The sequence below is a fragment of the Clinocottus analis genome, unplaced genomic scaffold, assembly GCF_023055335.1.
Source record: "Clinocottus analis isolate CAN_PGR_092001 unplaced genomic scaffold, fCliAna1.0.p SCAF_11, whole genome shotgun sequence".
Taxonomy (NCBI): domain Eukaryota; kingdom Metazoa; phylum Chordata; class Actinopteri; order Perciformes; family Cottidae; genus Clinocottus; species Clinocottus analis.
Window position 1 is genome coordinate 19513438 of NW_027175832.1, and position 22431 is coordinate 19535868.

At 44.8% G+C, this 22431-nt stretch overlaps 1 protein-coding gene across 2 annotated transcripts in view; it reads right to left on the reverse strand.

The window, feature by feature from the left end:
* The window catches only part of LOC137778900 (neuropilin-1a-like), a 68665-nt gene that overhangs the window by 33805 nt on the left and 12429 nt on the right, over positions 1-22431 (reverse strand). For both annotated transcript variants that reach the window (XM_068566271.1, XM_068566263.1), the window contains exons 3-4: positions 11923-12104; positions 4687-4914 (exon numbers count right to left, since the gene is read on the reverse strand). In XM_068566271.1, coding sequence (XP_068422372.1) covers positions 4687-4914; positions 11923-12104 — 410 coding nt within the window. The remainder of the gene's footprint in view (positions 1-4686; positions 4915-11922; positions 12105-22431) is intronic.

Below are 22431 nucleotides of genomic sequence, written 5' to 3' on the forward strand. Positions count from 1 at the left end.
AGAATCAGTAACTTCTTTTAAATCATTTCTTAAAACACATTTTTAGAGATTTGCATTCTTTTCTGCCGTTCTTTTGTTCCCTCATTTAGTTTCATTTGTTGTTTTTTTTATTCCTTTGGCTCTTTTTGTTATTTGTGTTGTTTGTTAGGTGTTCAGTGCCTTCATGGCATGTCTTTTTTATGAATAGAGTACTGTAAATAGAAAAATAACACTCCTTATCATTATTATTCTTATAAAAATGTAACTTATGTACTCTTATATTTCATATTAAGCCTAAAAACTTTGAATACCATCGTGGCGAAAGACATAAATTCAGTGAAATCTTGAAATAAAACCCCCAAAAGCTAACTCACAACACATAGTCCAGTTCTGCAGGTGTTCACAGAATCCTCAAAACAAACATTTATTATATTTTAAGAGTCTGTGATTTCTCAATCGTTTTCGAGGACATTTCTTGACAGGACTCTGTAATTAGCGTCTAATTATAGAGATGTACTTTCACAGAAAGCCAAACCAGAATGAACGTTAATGTTTTAATAGGAAACTGTTGACAAACCTCCCACCAACGCACAGTGGACCTGCTCGCAGTGACTTACACCAGTCTTTCATTCATTCTCCTTCATTGTACGGGGAGCAAATTAAATTAAATTAAATTAGCCGTCTCTATTTTTCCAAATCACGCCGTTTTTTTTCTCCCTTCTTCCTTTTTTTCAGAAAGATAATTGGCTCTGGAAACATGGATCAGTGAAACAAAACGCCACCGAAAATAATCCGTCAGCTGCACAACGAAAGAGTTTTTGACTCATTTCCAGGACGTTTGTGTGACATCTCCTTTCTTAATTAATATGCACGGCAAATAATGCAAAATAATACCGATACAGACCAAAACAGACATTATTATAGTTTCAAATGTAAAGAAAAAATCTTCTTTGTGTCGTCGAGTGACCGTTTTCTTCTTCTTCTTCTTGGATGCTGAGCTCCGTGACTAAAACGTGACTAAAACCGAGCTAACCTCCACCGCGGCGACATCATTTTCTTATATTCCTGCAGCGGCGACAGAGCGCCTGCACGCGGCCGCTGGCCGGTTCCTCCGTGCTGCTTCTTATCTGGTGAGGAACAAAGCCAGCCGTCGTGCTGCCTCCTGTTTGCTGGAGATACTTCATCCGCAGCCTCTCCAGGACTCCGGGGGGAAACGTTCAGCGCACAGGGAAGTCAGACATGTTGAAAATGTATTTTTCGAGCAATTTGAGGCGAAAATAAGCCAAAAAGAGAAGTGAGCGAGAAAAGAAATAACAATGTACATTTTATAGAAGATAAAACACAATGCAGGACGTGCTTTTATCCAAAGAAACCCCCAAAAATATTGTTGTTTTTTTGTTTTGTTTTCTTTTTCTGAGCAATTTGAGGCAAAACAAGCAAAAAACTAAAAGTGAGCGATAAAAAAAAAAGAGTCGATTTTCTAAAAGATAAAACACAATGCAAGAAGTGCTTTTATGTAAAGAAACAGCTTTGTAACTGAGGAAAAGCCATTTTTATTGTCATTTGGATGTCGAAATAGCCCTTTAATCCCGCACCCTGACACCTAATGCTATTGTTTGAGTTGCGTTTAGAGCTTGAACATCGGCGTCATAGAGTATTGTAGCCCTGATTTTTAAGTTTAATTTGATATCAGACATGTATTTTTTGGGGTCATGTTTAATTAAGGGACCCCAGGGCTCTACAGGTTTAAATATAGAAATATATAAATCAAAACTTCTCACACAGCAGAGGCTGAAAACAGAAGGACGGCGACGGGTTTAGCGAGACGACGAAGAGGAGAAACCAAACGGCCTCCTGGGAGTTGTGAGTAATCTCGTGAATTATGTATTTTTTATCAGTGGCAGTTCAACAGGTCGTTTCAATCTGTGATGGTTTACGCTGTGAGATGTTCCAGCCTCACGGTCTCATGCCGTCACTGAGATCAGCTACAAAACCTGAAAACTCCTTCAAGCAACGTGTCTGCGTTCACATTTATCTACAACAGGTAGAGGGAAGATTTCAAATCCAGGATTTCAGCAACATAAACAACTTGTAGGAGTGAAGCGTTGAGATTTAACGCTTCCTTCAGGTCGGTGCTGAAAGAGAACAGAGAGGGAAGTGTCTGTTCAAACCGGCTGAAACAAACAAGAGAACCAGTGTTTTGTAAAAAGAAAAAGCCCAAAATACAGAAGTAGTTAAGCTCTGTGTTGTGTATATTTGTTAGATTCTTCATGTTCATTGTTAGGGTTTGTTTTTGTGAACAAAAAGAAGAAAAAAAAGATTGATAAATCAAATGATCAGATATTAAATAATTATTCAATAGCATATCGAGTCCTGTTTGTGTGATTCAATCCCACAAGAACGACAAAAGCAACAAAAACCTCCCTCTGAAGAACATAATTACAGCTCTCAAAGAAAGACAAAACACGCAGCAGTGCATGATGGGAATGTTTGGTGCTCGTGTTTAACACTGCGACGGCGTTTGATGGGATGAAGAATACATCCTGGTCTTCACCCGGCTTTGTTATCCGCGCCGACACACACAGCTAACGCGGGAATACACGCACATACACACACACACACACACACGCATTGATGCAAACAGACACCTGAATGCACACACACACTCACACACACACACAGATCGTTTGACGGCAGGGATGCTGGCATGCTGTGTGTGCTGGCGCGGCTCTAGAGTGTGTGTCGTTGTCCGTGTACCTGTGCCAGTCTTTGTGTGCTCGTGTTCTCATGCCAGTCTTCCTCCCTGGCAGTCGAATCAGGCGGCGCCTTTTTTTTTTTTTTTGGGAACAGCAGCGGGTATTGTGTGCGTCCCTGGCAGGCCCGCTCACCCCCCCTCCCCCCTCCCTTTTCCTCCTCCCCCTGTCCGAGGTATGTCGCTCTCAGCATTATCCGCTCACCGTGCGGCTAATTAGGCGACAATGGCCGCCGAGAGAGGAGCGGAGAACAGAGGGAGGAGCAGGAGGATGCCGCGTTTTCGCCAAAAAATGTGGTTCCATGAAGGAACAATGAGCAAGCTGTGAGCGAGCCTCTGTCACTACTTCCCTCCATGAGGCTCAATGAACGCAGCGGAGTGACAGCGGAGCCGCTAATGAACAGCTAGCACGGCTAGCACGGCTAGCTTCAAGCTGCAGGCGGGAACTTTTGAGGAAAATTACTTCCTTTTTTTTTTTGGGGGTCGTAATCGCTCGAAATGTCACCGCTTCCTGAAAGTAGTGCATGACGCAGACTACATGTGGAACATAATCAGGACACTCGTCCTCTTTTTTTTTGGCGCGCCTTAATGACGTTTGCAAGATCAGAGCGCTTTATTTTGAAAATCACAACCGTTCAACACTTTGAAATCGACGTCATCACATAAAGAGCTGAGATTATTTTGCAATTTTTAATTAAACACATAAGTATGAAGTGTCTTTGAAAAGATGAATCTGAGAATTGATGTAAAATCCAGAAAGTCGTTATTTTACTTTATTAAACGGCGCCTTTGTCTTCTTGTAAAAGAGGATTTCCTCCAAGAAGATGATCATAAAAACAAGACTTGCGAAAGCTTTTACTTTTTAGGATAATCACCCAAAAAAGTGCAGATACCTGCAGCACAAAACGCGTCGTGCCCCCAAAAATAAAAACGAGCCCACATCTTCCTCTCGTCTTCCTCTCGTCTATCTTTTTTTTCTCGTCTCAGCTTCCCTCGCTCGCCTCCATCACTCAACCCCCCCCCCCTCCCTCCTGTGGGGGAGCCGTCGCCATCCATCCTTTGTTCTCCTCCCTCCTCCTCCCCTTCACCTCCACACGTCTCTGTCTGTTTCCTGTCAGCATCTGCAGGGGGAATCCGTCCTCCAGCGTCTCTCATCCGTCTCTTCTTCTCGGCTTGCAGCATGAACACATCCACCCTGCGCTTCTGCTTCTGCATCCCATCATCCCCGTTTCCTCACCCCTCACCTCCCCTCACACCTCCCTCAACGCTCTCACCTTCAAACATGGAAATGCAGCCGGTCTTATTATGTTGTGTTCTTGAGCCATGAGTTAAGTAAGGAGTTTGTAAAAAAGGTGCAACAATACCTTTGGTACATCTTTTACAGCTTGTTTTGAAGTCTCTGGCTACAAGGAAAAGGTCTTTTTAGTTCATCAAACGCTTTCAAAATGAAGGTTTGGTTGCTTTTATCAGCAGGAGGACGCATGTTCCATAATAACCGCCCCACAGACGGACCTTTGAGTCGGTAAATCAAGTGAAAACATGGACCTTAAGGTCGTATCGGCATTCATTTTGGTGCAAGTTGACTGCAGCTTTGTTCTCGTCTTCCTTTGAGTCTTTTAAAAATCGAGCCTTTTTTCCCCGAAAATGAAAAAGTGGTCGTACTCAGACTTGAAACAGGTCTAGCTCCTCAACCACAAGGGCCATTTCAACACTTTAAAGTGATATAACACAGTAACGCTTGTGAGATTATGAGTATATAGTGAAACAAAATCCTCATGGATCATAACTTAACGTTAAATGCATCATATCTCCCCCGTAAAAGAGCTTGTTAATAAGCTGGAGGCCACGTTTCGGCCTCTCAGACTTCCACTAACACATGCTCCATTTCTGTCATTCCACTCCTCCCTCCATCCCTCTCTCTTTCCCTCCTTCCCTCCCTCCATCCCTCCCCTCACCTGCGGGGAAGCCGTCCCAGATCTCCAGCCAGTCGTATCGGCAGAGGGCGCCCGGCGGCGGCGTGGTGTCGGGCTCCATGTCGAAGCTGTCGAACTCCACCACGATCTCGGACATCTTGGGGGCGAAGATCATGAAGGTGCAGTCCAGGTTGTTGGGGTACTTCTCGGGGAAGCCCGGCGTCTTGACCACGCCTCTGGGAGCCGTGAAGTTACGGGAACATTCTGGACCTGCAGAGGAGAGAGAGAGAGAGAGAGAGAGAGAGAGAGAGAGAGAGACTGTAAAAATAAGGACTCGGACATTTTGGAAATGCAAACAGAAAAACATTCCTTTTTAGTTTTTCTCCTTTCTGGATGTCAAAAACTTTAAGATGTAAAAAACTCGCTCAGCTGAATGAAGATTTACTTTGATCAAAAACCGCATGAGTCTTAAAAAAATAGATTTTCATCTAAATTCAACCGTCGTTGTTTCACTGCTTTTCAGAAGGAGCAGATGAAAAAGTCACAAAGTAAGGAAACGAGAGTAAAATGGCCGACCGGCCCCAAAAGATGTCTTCAGCATCGTCTTCACTTCACTTTGTTTCTTCTCTTTGGAAACAGCTCAACCCATAGAAGTCAAAATAACCCCAACGTGTCTGTTGAGCACTTTAATGAACTTATAATGCTTTAAATCATGGAAAGAAAGAGAAAAAAGAACAAGTTTCGTTTCCTTGATTGATTTCAAATGTCAGAATATTAAGTGAGACATTTAGAGTGAAGTGATTTTGCTGAAATATGATTTTTTATTATCTAGATTTGATGATTTTTGGTTAAAAATCACACTTGGAATCACTTGAAAATCTTCAAATGAATGTTCACAGCTTCTGGCTGTCGTTAAATATTCGACTTTTTGTGAGAAAAAAAAGCACAAAAAAAACAACAACAAACAAAAAAAGCACAGTGACCCAATTTTTTGTCTCGATGACCCAGTGACAGTCTGACACACACACACACACACACACACACACACACACACACTGAGAGGCTGTTTACAGACAACCAATCATGGTCAACAAACAACAACCCCCCCTACACAAACACACACAAATACAACCCTGTTAGCTCATTAGACACATCCAAATGCACACACACACACACACACACACACACACACACACACACACACACACTAGCCCACATAATCATTCAACCACGACCTCAGAATTTGTATTCATCGTGAAATAACACAAAACAAGGTGTTGTTGTTACACTTTGTAATATCTAGAGGACCTGCTCTCTCGCTCGGACTCCTCACGATTCACATCTTTTAAAGAACGCACAGCGCTGATAATCCACCGTATGTCACCGTGTGCAGACACACACACACACACACACACACAGTGCTACACTCGCTCATTGACACAAAGGAAAGTCCCCGCACACGTCCCAAACCTCTGCTGTTATCTCGCACCCTCGGACGCCGCCGCCGCTTCGCTCCTGGCACTTTTTCTCCATTCATGCGTTCTGCAGGTTCTCACCTCCTGGTGAGAGAAACCCGCCGGCTCGAGTCCTGCTCACATCTCTGCAAAACACCCGACGTGCAACGGGTGAAGGCTTTCATTAGGAGGGTGCACACGTGCAGTGTGCCGCATATATATGCACGTCTGCATATGATGTAATCGCCTCATCGTTCAGATTATTGTCGTTTCTCCAAGTTTTGCATGTTTTTCCCTGAAAAAGGAGCTCACTTCCTTTGCTCTCAATCTGTATTTGTTGCTGTATATCCGTGCATAAGTCTGCAGCATGCAGTGGGAGGACAGTTTGAGGTTGCGATGACACACTGTGAAGACTGTTCATACAGTTAAGGACCCACAGAGAAGCGTTGCGCAATAGAGACTTCAGCAAAGGTCTCGCTTCACTTTTTAATTGCAGTAAAAACCCTCAACGTTCCCCCGCAGGCGTCACGCGCTCCTCCAGGAGGTGAAATGAAGCCTCGGCTGAGCAGAAACATGTGACATGTGACATGTGACATGTGACACCGACGTGTCGTCCTGATGAAAGTGCAAGCGGAGCAGCTGTTGTTGTCTTTTCTTTTCCGCACGCGAGCCGGTCTCCTTGTCTCCTTGTCTCCTTGTCTCCTTGTCGGCTCCACGGAGAGTCTTGTGCGTCGGCTCGCATCGGTCAGCCGGCGGCGGCGGCGTGAAGCGTCAGGGCGACACAGAGCGAGGTCACGGGCCGGAGGAGCGGCGCTCTGCGGGGGAAAGACGACAACGAGGCGCCGGCGAGGGTCAAGCATCCCTCGGAGGCACGAAGTGAGTGTGTGTAAGTGTGTGTTTGTGTGTGTCGAAGGGTCTTGTGTTGCCAGGCCAGATGTGACCTGCATGTTACCCGAGCGTGCCTGTAAACATGAATCCTCACACACACACACACACACACACACACACACACACACACACACACACACACACACACACTCCGGCAGACCCCATGCCGTTGACACAGGTGTTGTCGTTAAAAGGGCGACATGATGAATGATGTGGAGGAGACGAGGCAGGCTTCGATCCTGCTCAGCTGGCACACTTTCAAGTCTGTGTGTGTGTGTGTGTGTGTGTGCGTGTGTGTGTGTGTGTGTGTGTGTGTGTGTGTGGAATGTGCAGATGGGCTGAGTAAATCTTTCCATCCTCATGAGAAAACCTCGGCGGCTCGCATGTCTATCAAGGTCAGAAATGAATGTTCATTTCAGGGGAATAATTCCCTTGAAAAGTTCATGAATAAAAAAATAAAACATTTATGACATGAACGCTGGGTTCTAGGTACTTCTGATTATTATTGAATTATTTGTATTAAATGAAATAACTATATCATAGTATAACAATAACAATTAAATGAATACAAAATGAATAAAAATATAATTAATTTAATAATAATTTTAATAATGAAATATAATTTAAAAAAACGAAATAATAAAATAACAACAAAAAAAAATAACATAATAATAATAAAATAATAAAAAATGCCAATAAATAAAAATACATAATAAAATAATAATATTTAAATAAAATATTTAGAAAAAATGTCAATGTCTGAATCTCTATGTCTGAAATATTTAAAACCTAAAATGTCGTAATTGTTATAAAATACTAAGTTACAAGGAATACTATTTGATTTCAGGAGTAGATGCAAAAGAATGAAATATTCTGAGATCAGAGGACGGAAACAAAGAGAGAGAGAGAGAGAGAGAGAGAGAGAGAGAGAGAGAGAGAGAGAGAGAGAGAGAGAGAGAGAGAGAGAGAGAGAGAGAGAGAGAGAGAGAGCAGCTTCATTGAGTTTTGGACGCTCTGCTTGGCTGTAATGGGTTTTAAATGTGGCGAGAAAGACGGCAGCAACACGACAGGAGGATTACCTGAGCTGTTTTTAACTTGTTGGAGGGGAGAGGACCCATATTGAGGCCAACACACACACACACACACACACACACACACACACACACACACACACACACACACTGCCCTACTTATGAACCCCCTCTTCGGTGCCAGAGCATCCATCTCATCGGCGGGTCACCCTGTTGCCTCCAAGGACAAACAGCCCATTAGCTAAATGAGCCCGGGGTCCCGTGCACCTGTCACGCCAGACACGCACACGCGTGGACACACACACAAACACACACACGTTAACACGCGCGTGCACGCACAGTGGAACCCAGATAAACACACTGAACGGCAAAACAACAGAGCGATCGCTACAGGCACGTAGCAACACGAGACAAACAAAAGACATGAAAAGATAACCTGTGTAAACACACAGAAGAGGTCGATGAAGACACACACACACACACACACACACACACACACACACAACATTCCCAGCTGGTGCTGGAGCGTCCGTGCAGCAGGTAGAGGAGACGACGGCCGGACAACAAGAAGAAAACAAGTTGCTCTGTTTCACACGAGGAGGCAACAACAGAGAGACACGACATGTCCTTCATGCCTCCTTCATGCCTCCTTAATACCTCATTCATGCCTCCTTTATACCTCCTTCATACCTCATTCATGCCTCCTTTATGTCTCCTTTATGCCTTGATCATATCTCCTTCATGCCTCCTTTATACCTCCTTCATGCCTCCTTTATGCCTTGATTATATCTCATTCATGCCTCCTTTATACCTCCTTCATGCCTCCTTTATACCTTGATCATATCTCCTTCATGCCTCCTTTATACCTCCTTCATGCCTCCCTCATACCTCCTTTATATCTCCTCCATGCCTCCTTTATACCTCCTTTATACCACCTTTATACCTCCTTCATGCCTCCCTCATACCTCCTTTATATCTCCTTCATGCCTCCTTTATACCTCCTTTATACCACCTTTATACCTCCTTCATGCCTCCCTCATACCTCCTTCATATCTCCTTCATGCCTCCTTCATGCCTCCTTTATACCTCCTTCATTCCTCCTTCATATCTCCTCGGCTTCTCTAAACATGAATGAAAGTCTTTATGAATTCTCCTTCACCTCCCTCTGTGACCTCGTGATGTGTTTTCTGTGTTGAAGTGAAGGAAAAGACACAGGACGGAAACACAAAGCGACCTTTGACCCTTAAACGGTGCAGCGTTTTAAGAATTTGAAGAATGTTTAAATCACAAGGCGCTGGCTGCTGAAAGGGTTTCGTTCACTCAAATTATTTAAAAAAACAACAACCATCACTTGTCTCTTAATTTTGCAGATAATTTGGGTTCATATTCGTCAGAGTTATGAAGATGAGAGGAACCGACCCTTTAAAGTCCATTTACAGACCGAAAGCACTTCATCAGTGTTCTGTTAAGACTCTCAGACTTCCACCACCATCACGTCTGTCTCCTTCATAAAGGAAAAATACATAAAGTTGGATCTTTTCCGTAATTAAATGGCGCGGTGACCCAGACTGCACTGCGAATGTGCTATAAATCCCCCAATTTGGTCATTATATCGGCGGTTGGTGCTCAAACATAAATCCTCGCACATCTTTTGTGGAAGCTCCATTTTTTATTTTATTTTTTTTAAAATCCCCACCGGGGGAAAAGATGTTCTCCTTCCAGGCTGACCTACTTCTAAAGATGTATTACACTGACTCTCTAATAACATCCTGTCGTTCGACTCCACTCTGCACCCTGAAATTAAAGTCGATACGGGCAGATTTTTAAAAAAAAGAAAGAAAGGTATACGACAGACGAGGGGCCGTCCTTTGTAGCGCATCGCCTGGAGGAGATCCTGACCCTGAACTCACATTACTGTCTTCTCCTTTTTTTAAAAAAGCTCTCGCCTTTTCCATTTTTCATCAACGTTCAACACTCGTCCTCCTGGGAAAAGTTATTCCTGGATGCTGGGAGGATTCTGTGAATGGTTATTGCCCTCAGGGGTGCAAGCAACAACAACAACAACAACCCAAAATGAAAACGGAGAGGAGGAACCCCAGGGCGTCGTATTGGGCCCCCTTTCTTTGGGGCCCTCATTGGTGGAAAGTGAAGTGGCCACAGGAGACGCTCAAGTGGACCCGGAGGAGACGAGGCAATGCAAATGAAGGACACAGGGAGCGAGGGTTTCCTTCCTCCGCTTTGCTTCCTGCTTGCTTTGCGCCCCCTCCCCCCTCATCCTCCAAGCTGCATTCTGGGTCTTTGAGTTTATGTAACTTGGCAGGGTCGGGGCGTCAGCGAACCAGAGGTTCAGCTTTGTTGGGACAACCTCGGACTTTATTCGCTGAAAGGTTATTCTCGGGACGCTGCTGGTTTGAGCTCGGAAAGAAAACTGATGTTTTTTTTAATCATTCATTCCACAGCGTTCCCACATCTTAAACAGATACAGCGTTTATGTCGACGTATGCAATGTCTTTTTGTGCATTTTCCTACAAAAGTCCAGCAAAACGTGTCAAATTCAAGTGGTTGCTCTTTTCAAAATAAACTTCTGTCTCCACAGGAAACAACTTTATTAGGTTTAGACAAGAAAACTGCAAGAAAAGATCGTCGCTTGGGTTAAAATAACAAATAAATACACCTTGACTTTTTGCCGTCTTTATACTTCCTGGTTAATGATCATGTGGTTCAGCCACAAACAGCATGTCATAGTACTTCACATATCATTTATTGAGTGCTATACGTCATTTATTATTATTGTTTTGTTGGTGGTTGTATCTGAAACGATTCCCGCAGCTATTGGGAATAATTTGACGCTTGTTTTTCTCTTCTGGGTTACTAATCCGACCGTGTTCTCGCCCCCTCAGACATCAAATGACTTAATAAACAAAACTCTGCAGAATACCCGGCACCACATTTCCCCCTTTAAGTCACAGGAGGACAGGAATTCCCTAAAATCTGAATCTATTTGATTTGTTTTCATCCCCTAGTGCTCTCGAGCCTCCTGAAGCACGTAGAAAAAAGTAATAATTAACCGCTGATTATTTCTCAGAGCAGCAACACGATGCACGCCATTGATCTAAAGAAAACACAGACCAAACCGGTGGAAACCTGGCTGAACTACAAGGGAATGTAAAAGCTTTCCATGAGGCCGATTCATCACGTACAGCGGAGCGTGGAGGAGAAAACACACAAACAATGCAGCCACGCTCCTGTTTTAATGGACGCCGCTTGTCACAAAGCAATACGGTAGCGGCAGCGGCTGCGGCAGCGGTTGCGGCTGCGACGACAGCAAGCGGCATTTCAGCGAGTGTTTTTGGCCTTTCAACGAGTGTTTTTGGCTCTTGAGCGAGTGTTGTTAGCCTTTCAGCGAGTGTTGTTAGCCTTTCAATGAGTGTTTTTGGCCCTTTAGCGAGTGTTGTTAGCCTTTCAGCGAGTGTTGTTAGCCTTTCAGCAAGTGTTGTTAGCCTTTCAGCGAGTGTTTCGGGCATCTCACCAAATGTTGTTGGCCTTTCAGCAAGTGTTTTTGTCCTTTCAGTGAGTGTTTTTGGCCTTTCAGCGAGTGTTGTTGGCCCTTGAGCGAGTGTTGTTAGCCTTTCAGCAAGTGTTTTTGGCCTTTCAGCGAGTGTTTTTACCCCTTGAGCGAGTGTTTCAGCCTTTCACCGAGTGTTGTTAGCCTTTCAACGAGTGTTTTGGCCTTTCACCGAGTGTTGTTAGCCTTTCAACGAGTCTTTTGGCCTTTCACCGAGTGTTGTTAGCCTTTCAGCGAGTGTTTTTCGCCTTTCAGCGAGTGTTTTTGGCCCTTTAGCGAGTGTTTTTGGCCCTTTAGCGAGTGTTTTTGGCCCTTTAGCGAGTGTTTTTTGGAGACGCACCTGTCTTGAAGACCTCGTAGCGAACGGAGAACCCGGCCCCGTGCGTCTCGTAGTCGGAGACGAACTTGATGAGCAGCTGGCTGCCGCTGGAGATGATCGGAGACGGGGCGATCTTCCCGCAGAACTTCCCCAGCATGGGCGAGAGCTCGTCCCAGCCGTTGTACACCTCCACGTAGTCGTACCTGCAGCGGGAGAAAGGAGAAGGTTTAGATCTTTGGATGAACATGAGCTCATAATTAGTATTTTCTGTACGTTAACCCGCCGTAACGGATTAGCGAGCGCTGGTTTTTCTCCCTCCTTGAGTTTTTTTTACACGTCTTTGCTTGAACGCACACAGATGGCGAACACATGCACGAGTAGTTGTCGTGTCTGCAACTAATTTATTTGTCCAAAAACTCTTTTTTTTCCAGTGATTTTACACCAGGAAGTTAATTTACTACAAATGTTTAAGGGAAAGCAACGACATAGTTTTTCATGCACTGATCACTTTTGGAGATTCAGTCCAGTAGAGAAACATCCTCGGCTGTTATCGCCGTGCGGCGGTCCAACTACACAAACACAAACACAACAGGCCTCAGATAAGAGGATCCCAGTCCAGGGTCCATGTTTGAGGTGTTTGTTGAAAGTCATTCTGGGAAGAGGAGGAGATAAACTCCTGTGGAAAAGCTGACGTGGCGGGCGGAGGGATATTTATGAGAAATGCACTCGAATGATGAACAATTTTGTGTTTCATCCACATGAACAACAAGAAAAGCGAGTCACAACAAACTAAAACTCCAGCGTGCAACCACACGACGGATAAGAGGCAACATTTTAAGGACATTTCACACGTCATGACGAAGAAAAACACAGAGTTTGTGCTTAAAATAAGGATGTAAACTCAGTAAATAACACAACACAACTTAAGAATGGAAAGCAGGAAGTCTCAACTCGCCCTCAATGTAACGCCTCTCCTCACAAACACCATACGTAGTATTCTTCTCATACTAAATGTTTATATTGCAGTGAGGTCACACTATATATATATATAGACCCGCCGTGAAAATGACTCGCAAGAAAGTAAAAGTGATGTTGCACGCCGGATGACTCACAAATCGCCGTGTCATCGGTTTGGCTGATCTCACACAGCCGACCTTCACGAACTCACAGACTCTTCCCTTCTTTCTTTTCTGTAATGATAATTGCGACGCTTGGAAAAAGCCACTTGTAAATATCTGCTCTTGTTTTCCCCGCTTCACGCTGCGGGGTCACGCATGTCCGACACATTTTGGACGGATCCGGCAGATGATCTGTGCCGACCCGGCCTGGAGACTGTGACGATGGGGGAAAACCCCCACAGGATGTAGTCCGAGATGCCTCGGACGGGTCTTCATAATCGCTGTGTTTTCTTTTATCGGTGTTTCCATGATTGCCGCACATCCTGAAAGCACTTAGTGAGCGCTGTACAAATAGATAGCGCTGTCCAGAACATGCTCAGTGACGCAGCGAGCGTCTTCCTCCCCGCGGCCAGCTGTGGAAACAACTCTGCCCGGCGAGCATCTCATGAGCTGAAGATATGAGGGGTGAGGGGGGGGGGGTGCACCGTGTTGGAGCTGACCTCTGACCTTTCCTAACAAGAGAGCAGCTTTTCCCAAGGTCTCAGGTGAGAATGTGTTTCTGATGAGACCCGTCGTCACACACACACACACACCCACACACACACACACACACACACACACACACCTCCTGACGTAACCAGGCCGTGCTTTTCCCAGCGGGTTCGGACCGAAGCTTCGAGGCCGCCATCTCGTCTCCGACTCGAGGAATTCAGCCGTCGACGGCGGATTCCTCTCGCGGCTAACGACGTTAGCGCCGCAGACGGACGGCGGCTCGTCAGGCGGCGGTTTCTTAAAGAGCCTCTTCATTGAGTTGCACGTTGGGAATTGTTGTTTTTGTTGTTGCTTTTTCTTTCTCACAATCTCTCACAGACATCTTGATTTACTGGTGTGTTTTATGGTCTCTCTCTCTCTCTCTCTCTCTCTCTCTCTCTCTCTCTCTCTCTCTCTCTCTCTCTCTCTCTCTCTCTCTTTCTGCTGGACATTTGGAGACATTTATAGATGTCTGAGGTCTTGAGGACACAGTGTCACAACCTGCAAGTCTTTGAATGCTTCTTTGAAATAGTTGTTATCTGTTTGTTGCTATCTATTATAGCACTATAGTTCTTGTTTTGTTTTTTTTACTATTTATGTATTGTTTTATTGTTTTATTCCATGTCTATGTTGATTGTTTTGCACCTTTCTGGCAGTCATATTCCTCATATGTGCAACGTACTCGACCAATAAAATTATTCTGATTCTGAATTTCCGAGAAAAAAAAAATTGCCCCAATTAGCGTGTGAATTAAAATCCCGCCCAGTGAGGTCACGGCGACCTTTAACTACCAAAATTAAATCGGTGCATGCTCGGCTCCACATGGATGTCTGTGCCAAATTCGGAGAGATTCCCTCCGGGCGTTCCTGAGATGTGACGTTCACGAGAATGGATAACTCGAGGCCTCCGGCCGTGACTTTCCTTCAGCTCCAGTCTTTCTCAGAGGGGAAAAGACGCGGGACAGGAAGTCGAGCCGGGGGCGTCGCCGTTAAATGGTCTCGGCCACAAAAGCAGCACTAAAAGAACAGTTAGCACTGTTGTTGTTGTTGTTGTTGTTGTTGTTGTTGTGGAGCGGATAATAATAAAAATGTGAAAAGCTTTAAAAGGTCAGTCCTCCTTCAGTGAGTCGAACTTTAATCAGCAGGTGCACTTTAAACTCTACTGTTATTGCGGCCACACACACACACACACACACACACACACACACACACACACACACACACACACACACACACACACACGCTACTTATGGAAGTATGAAAATTTCCCCCTGACGCTGCAGACCGGACAGAAAAAACACTGAAATGAACTCAGTGGACAGACACCCGGCCGGAGAGATGCCTCCTCCCAGAGAGAGAGAGACTTCCTCACTTCAACACAACAGAATCTCACACAATCACACGGGAAGAAGTTGAAAAAAATGGCGTGAGCAATCAATAACAAGCCGCTCCCCACACCTGGAGAGGTGAAGAAACCTGCTGGTGCACGCCGACGTACCGCGGGTCATTTAATTAACCGACGCGCTGCAACGCCGCCGCCTGAACGCATTTAATTACCAAACATCACCGTCGTGTCGGACACGCGGTCATTCTCAGAGCACAAACTGTGTTTTTTCAAATCTTTTAATCGAGTTATTTGAGCGTCTTATTCTCCGTGTGTGTCGAGGGGAAGTCTCGGGAGTCGACGGCCATGTTTTTAGGTGATGCCGTTTTTATTCATCGCATGAAACCTCCACTTCTCCTCCTCCTCCTCGCCGCCGCCATGTCTTACAGAAGCTCATAAAACAAGAGCCATAGGGAGACAGAGACAGAGCGACATGGAGTGTGTGTATCTGTGTGTGTGTGTCTGTCTGCATGCAGATGGCTGCACTCGCTCGCTCACAGGCAGTCGGTGTTTACCGAGCCGGGGCCCGTTTAATGAAGTGGGCCTGTGTCTTCACACTCTGGTTAAGGAGGAGAGCCGCTCGGTCTGCAGCCCTGCAGCCTCCTCTCCATCTCCTCACCGCACTCATTAACCGCACCGGCTCATGCCCTCCAAAGAGCAGCTGTCCGTAGCGAATGCCTTGCTCAAGGGGCGAAACAATCCCACCCTGCAAGGCCGACAGCAGATGTTCGAATTTACATTTCATGTCGTTAAAAACTGGCACTCTGAGCCACCGGGTTGACGCACAGAACAGCGAGAGCAAGAGGGTTAAATGTCAAAACTAATAAGCCAGCGGCGAGCAGCAGGTTTAAAACCACTGCTGCACCTCGAAGGACTGCTGGTTGAACTCTACACCAGCAGCTGACGGAAAACACACCGGATCCATTCATTTATGAGGCTTTTAAATGGGAATTTTCTACAGAGAAATGCACATTTGAACATGAGACATAATGGATTTTTTTTTACCCAAGGGAGCAATTTCCACCAAGTTATGGAGGAGCTGGGCTGATGTATTTATCACAATACTTGGAAGCCAATTCAACACATATTGCAATTTTTTAAGTATTGTGATTAATGATTATGATTTTTTTTTAAACAATAGAACGTGTGGAAAAGTTGAAAGTCCACTTTTAGGGACTTTTACTTTGGAAAACATCCAAATGTTTGACTTTCAGCACGTTTCATGTCCATGACGGAGTTCACGTGTGATTCCCGCAGCGTCTCCACACTTTACTTTATTTTAATTAATCCAGCTAAAAAAAGGTTTGGAGCTTTTTTCGACAGGAACAAATTTGCAGCATTTGTCATAATGTCTGATTAGACAAAGAAAAGAGTAAAAAGCCTTTGCAAAAAAAATGCAAAAACACTCGCCTTCAAAATATTAGACGTCTGGGTCTTTTATTGTGAAAGGTCAGAACGCAGAGAGCGAAGGTTGAAAAAGAGTCGTAAAGTTTTCCGTCTTGGTTTAGACCACAGAGTCCAATATGTTTTTTTTGCCGACTAATGTTTGCGTTGTGTGTAAAAACAGGAGTGTGCGAAAAGATTGTGCGAATAAAAACGGTCTCTCTGTGTGTGTGTGTGTGTGTGTGTGTGTCGGTCTTTAATCTACAGAAAAACGGTAAGCAGTTGAAATGCAAACTGACCACAGCAGTGACCACACCTGGCAGCCGGCGATGTTACCAAATTTAACCCAAATGGGGAAACGTGGAAGACGATCTCTTGAAATAAATCAGACCCAGACGGCGAAGGGGAATTTTCACACAGCATTCCTCTCCCCGCCTCCTTTCCAGGCTACCGGAGGACTGAGCTCACGAGCCGCCGACGCCCTCAAACACTACGGCTTGTTAACATGTTCGCCGTGTTGTGTTGCACCCCACACACACACACACACACACACACACACACCCCCCGAACTCCTGAACACACATCTGGAAGGGATCACGGGAGCGTTTATGGGGTGAAGTTTGTGCCGTTGTTACGTTCACCTCCTGCAAAGCGGAGCGAAAGCCGGGAATGACGCAGTGTTTCTGCAGAGTCACCTCTCTCTCTCTCTCTCTCTCTCTCTCTCTCTCTCTCTCTCTCTCTCTCTCTCTCTCTCTCTCTCTCTCGTCCATTTATTCCATCCACGTCTTTTTCCTTCATCTGGATCCGTCTGTCCAAACAATGTCTGCTCTTCCAACTTCCTCTCCAGAAACCCGAAGATTCCTCCACAACACTTTTCCGCAAAAAAAAAAAAAAAAACCCTTTGGCTTTGAAAAGGGAAACATTTCACTTCTGACACGCCCGAAACCACATCGCCATGGGTTTAACGCTTAGTGAAGTCCCCTCATGTACTTCTACCTCCATTACCCAGAGCGGGGGAAAAAAGGTGTTAACTAGTTGCTGACATAAAGGGCAATTATGTCAATAACATAATTTCAGGAGACGGGAGTCTTCCTTGGTTGAAGCGGTGTCACTCCAGAAAACACGCCGGCAGCAGTTTGAGGGGGAACTCCTCTCCTGTTACTTCCTGTTTCCAGTTATTTTCGGTGTGAAAGCGCTGACAGGTAGCATCTTAAGTTTGCACATACGGGAGGAATTCACTCCGCAAGCTGATGTTTCCTCAAGTTCCCAACAGCCCACAAAGAGATGTGTGTGTGCAGGTGCTCGTGTGCGATTTATTGTTGGTTTTCATCATTGTTTGTCGGCCATTTCTATCTTGAAAAGCGGTTTGCTTTGAAAGTAAAGTTTATTATTGTTGTCGTCACGATAACCCGGTTGCTTTGTGACTCTTTTGTGCGCGCTTTATTGCACATTACAATGAAATGACAGTGAAAAGTGAGCCAATTAAACTCCACCTCCTGGGCGGAAAGGTTAAACGTCAGCATGTTACGGGGTCAAAACATAATTTAGTTGATCTTTGGGCTCAACATCATCCATAACAGGGCTGATAAGCTATTGAGAGCTTTGGCTCATCGTCTATTCAAGACAATGTTCCCTTTGTTCTGTCTGAAAACAAGTAGGCACGCTGTTGCCCTTTCTGAAGACAAAGGAGGTGACTTTTTCATCATAACCATTAAATGTCTAATTCTTACCAAAACAATTAAATCATAAACTTTAAAATATAATGCTCGACCAGCTTGGAAGATGAGTCCCTGAAATGTGACCGTGTGAGCAGATCTAAGTCCCCACATTGTCGGAAAGACAAGTCTAAGGACACACACACACACACACACACACACACACACACACACACACACACACACACACACACACACACACACACAGTAGAGATTTCGTAAGACACGAGTGGTTTCTGTATTTTGGTGCCGATAAGCTCGGCCTGACCAGTCTGAGCTCTGCTGGGAGGCTACAGATGGCACATGTGTGTGTGTGTGTGTGTGTGTGTGTGTGTGTGTGTGTGTGTGTGTGTGTGTGTGTGTGTGTCTGAGCAGAAAACACACTACCACGCCACCTGCCATCACACACACACACACCAGTCCATCACTCCCCGTTTCTCACCTCCCCCGTATAAACCAAAAAATCTACATCATCTCCCTCTGGCTGTCTTACTCACACACACACACACACACACACACACACACACACACACACACACACACACACACACACACACACTCTTGAAGGCAGCTCATATTGTGTCTTCCCACAAGTAATACCCTTCGTCAGTTTCCTGCTCACACAAATATTTGCATAACTACTCACTTTTATTATTCATTAAAAGAAAATGCAGGTTCGTGCTCGTGTGCTTGTGAGGAACTGCTTTTCCTTAAGTGTTTTATTCATGTCGTATGGCACGCTGCTGCCTCTCAAAGCACTCTGGGACAGCAGGCGGTGCGAGAGAGGTCGTAACTTACGGTGAAGTTTTTGTGGCTAAATGCTGAGAACCGTCCTCTTATGTGTGACGCGCGTCTTCATGACAAACAGGAATGAAGGAATATGAAGTGCTGCTGGGCACAAAGTCAGGTAAAGGACAAAGTGACAGGTTGCTTATTTACAGGAATAGCTCGCGCGAACCCATGTCCTCAAACGAAAGCTAGACTTATTGCCTAAAATATGTTCACAAGCAACTTTTTTAGTGAGTGATATGTGCTATATTTTTAGACTCTTTGCACTGGATACCGGTTAGCATCCTGTGTTAGCCAACAAAAAGACTATAGTTAAAGTGTGCGACTTTTAATAACTGTTAATAATCTTAAAACACATTGTGTCCTGAGCATCAATCACTGCTGCAGTATTTAAACATCTTCTTTAACCTCTATGATTAGTTATAGCATTTAGCATCGCAGGAGAAAATATTGTCGTAGGAAAAAAAATACTTCACACATCACATTTTAGTGATTTTGTTCAGTATCAACATTTTGGAGCGTTTACGTTAATAACATTTTCTCATTATGTTGCTAAAAAAAATCTGAATTTAAACATATTTTGCGAGATATAAATGTACTTAAAAAAAAACAGGATTGTCTTGAGAGTTGTGTCACTTCCAATGAGACTAGAACCAAATCTAAACACTAAAATACCACTTTGTGTAAAACAGTCCTCACTGTCAACGTTAAAACACTGGTCCCCACAAAGATATAAGTACAAGAGCTCACACACACACACACACACACACACACACACACACACACACACACACACGATCATGTTTGCAGAGCTACTCATTAGAGCCATGAACACTCATTAGAAGCCATTTTCTCATAGACACAAAGTACACACACACACACTCACTCACAGCACACACTCACTTTTACTAGTGCCATCCACCCACCCACACACACACACACACACACACTTCATTTTGCGGTGTTCATCAGGAGCAATAACAAACAGAAACATCCAAACCGTGAAGTGATTAAGTGATGCATTATTCTGTAAACCAGCAACCCTCAGTGTGCGCTTCCAAAACATGAACATGTTTTCAAGCAAATCCTATTAAAACAAGTACAGCGACACAAATAGACCCCTCCCCCCCCGCTTGCCCAAATAAAATAAATAAATTGGGCCAAGAAAGAATGAACATCCTCATCCTTCACCTCGGCCGTGCAGATACAGCCACAGATACACAATCCTGCTGGGAAATTAAAACAGAGACGGAGAGGAGGTGGAATTTGTTCTCATTTAGGAACACACACACATGCACACACACACACACACACACACACACACACACACACTGTTTCTTAGACAGTTTTTAAGGACCCTGAAGGATTAAATGATATTTTGATGGAAAATCAGAGGTTTAATGTGAGAAAGTTGAGTAGAATGAACGCAGAAGACGACATTTTGGGGAGCACATGAGTTGTTGGAGTGTTTTTGGTTTTTACTTCTGCTTGATAATATCTGTCACCACATTCGGAGTCTGTCTGGTAAACCTTCGACCTCAACAAACACAGAAAGAAACGGTCGTTTCTTCGTCTGGATTGAGAGAAAGGCCGCTCGTCTCTTCCCGTCTGCACCTGAGAGATTTTTGTGAGGGGAAAAATGGCCCTTTGTCAAGCGACACTCATTCCACACCTCCCTCTCTCTCTCTCTCCCTCTCTCTCTCTCTCTCTCTCTCTAGGGCGAGCTCGGGGCAAAGCAATAAACGCCGTGTCACTTCCACTGCGCGCCGACATGTGTTGGCCAAAGACAAGGTCGTCTGCCTCCGCAGAGGTCACGCCTTCGCCTCTCTTGTTCCCAAAAAAGAAAACTTGTGACATTAATTAGCGAGCTCTATTCAGACACATACATGGAGAAAGCCCTGCAGGGGGAGAGAGAGAGAGAGAGAGAGAGAGAGAGAGAGAGAGAGAGAGAGAGAGAGACGGATAAAAAGCTCCTGGAACTTCTAAAAAATCCTTAATTTTAGAGAATGACGATATTACGCAGAAATGTTCGCTGCTGCTGTAACCGAACGAGTTGCTTTTGGGAAATAAAGCCAGTTAAAAGAAACAAAAGAGCTTTTTAGTTGCAAAAAAAACCCAAATGAGCCTTCTGTTCTTTGTTCATCGCTGATTTCGGAGCTCCAGGCTAACACTTTAGCATCATGACTGATAGAAGGAGGCACTAACAACTTCCTGTTGCTGCAGCGCTGCAACACATTTTACTGTCACGTTAGAGTCTGAATTAAATGACATTAAATTCACGTATTACATAAAGATGACCACGCTGCTGTTTTATATTGTTGCATTGTTGGTTTTCATCCTGTACTTGTTGGCTGTTGTGTTGTGTTCGTTATGACCTGCCGAGGGGCTACCGATGCTAATTAGCTGAAGCTCTCATCTGGTGCACTGCATCAAGTTTGAACTGTGCGTGGTCCCTTTTAAATAAAGAGAATTGTTCTTTTCCTCGTGCAAAAAATGAAAGAAAAATGCACGACCGTGGATTTCTTTTGTCGCGTTGCGCAACCCTGTGTCGCACAACTCAATCTTGCTTATTATTGTACACTTTTAACATTTGCGAAAGCACAGGCAACGTGACGAAAGCATCACGAGGTTACACGCAGGCAGTTTAAATGCCATAAACCTTTTTAAATATGCGTATTTCTTCGTACGGTATTTGTATTTTGCTTCTTTTTCAGGACTTCACAGATACATTTTCATACCTTGTGTTTATCTGACAGCTGCAGTTACTTTCAGACATAAACACATTCCCACTGATTTAACGATCAAACACAATAAAGCTCACGTTCCTTCACTTTTTTCAACAGCTAAGAGCTTCTTCCTGTTGATACGCAGCAGGAGTGCACTGCAGACATTTCACTTGTAATTGAGAACAGCAGCATTGTGCTGAACACCAACACGACTCCCTCTCGTCGGCGAGCACTGCATTAAAGTGTTGGCCCGACAACACCAGAACAAAACGATGCTCCGGCGCTTCAACCCTCGACTAACGCGCCGGCTTCCTGCGTTTCCTTCAGTCAGCAGTCTGATTCGAAATAACTCAGAGCTCATGACACAGATTTGGGTCATCAGACTGAATAAATTAATGTCTGTTACATCCACGGAGGAGCGTTTGATTTTTGTTAGCATGCATATCTCTGTCTGTGTGTTTGTGTGCGGGCCTCCCACACGTTTTAATCTGTTCATCATCTGCCCACAAGATGTGTGTGTGCCTGTGTGTGTGTGTCTGAGTGTGTATCTTCTACATACATGTCTCAATGGGAGGTCACCCCGGGGGCGTTTCTAAACCAGACAGATACAACGCATTCCTCGACAAGCTGGGAAAGAAAGAGACTTTATTGTCCACGCTGCTAATGAACAGCCTGTTTCTGCACCAACGGGGGGGAAGGGGAGGAAGGGGGAGCGAATTTCCCGTCGCGCAGATTTAAAAAACAAAAAAAGAAAAAGGACAAAGCCTCCCGGGACGGACTCGTCCTCCCAGGAGGAGGTGGCACTGAGATGCGACCTCCCGACCTCCCGACCGACCTCTGGCCCTCGTGTCCCGGCGGTGAACGGAGGCCCGAAAGGAAGCGTGA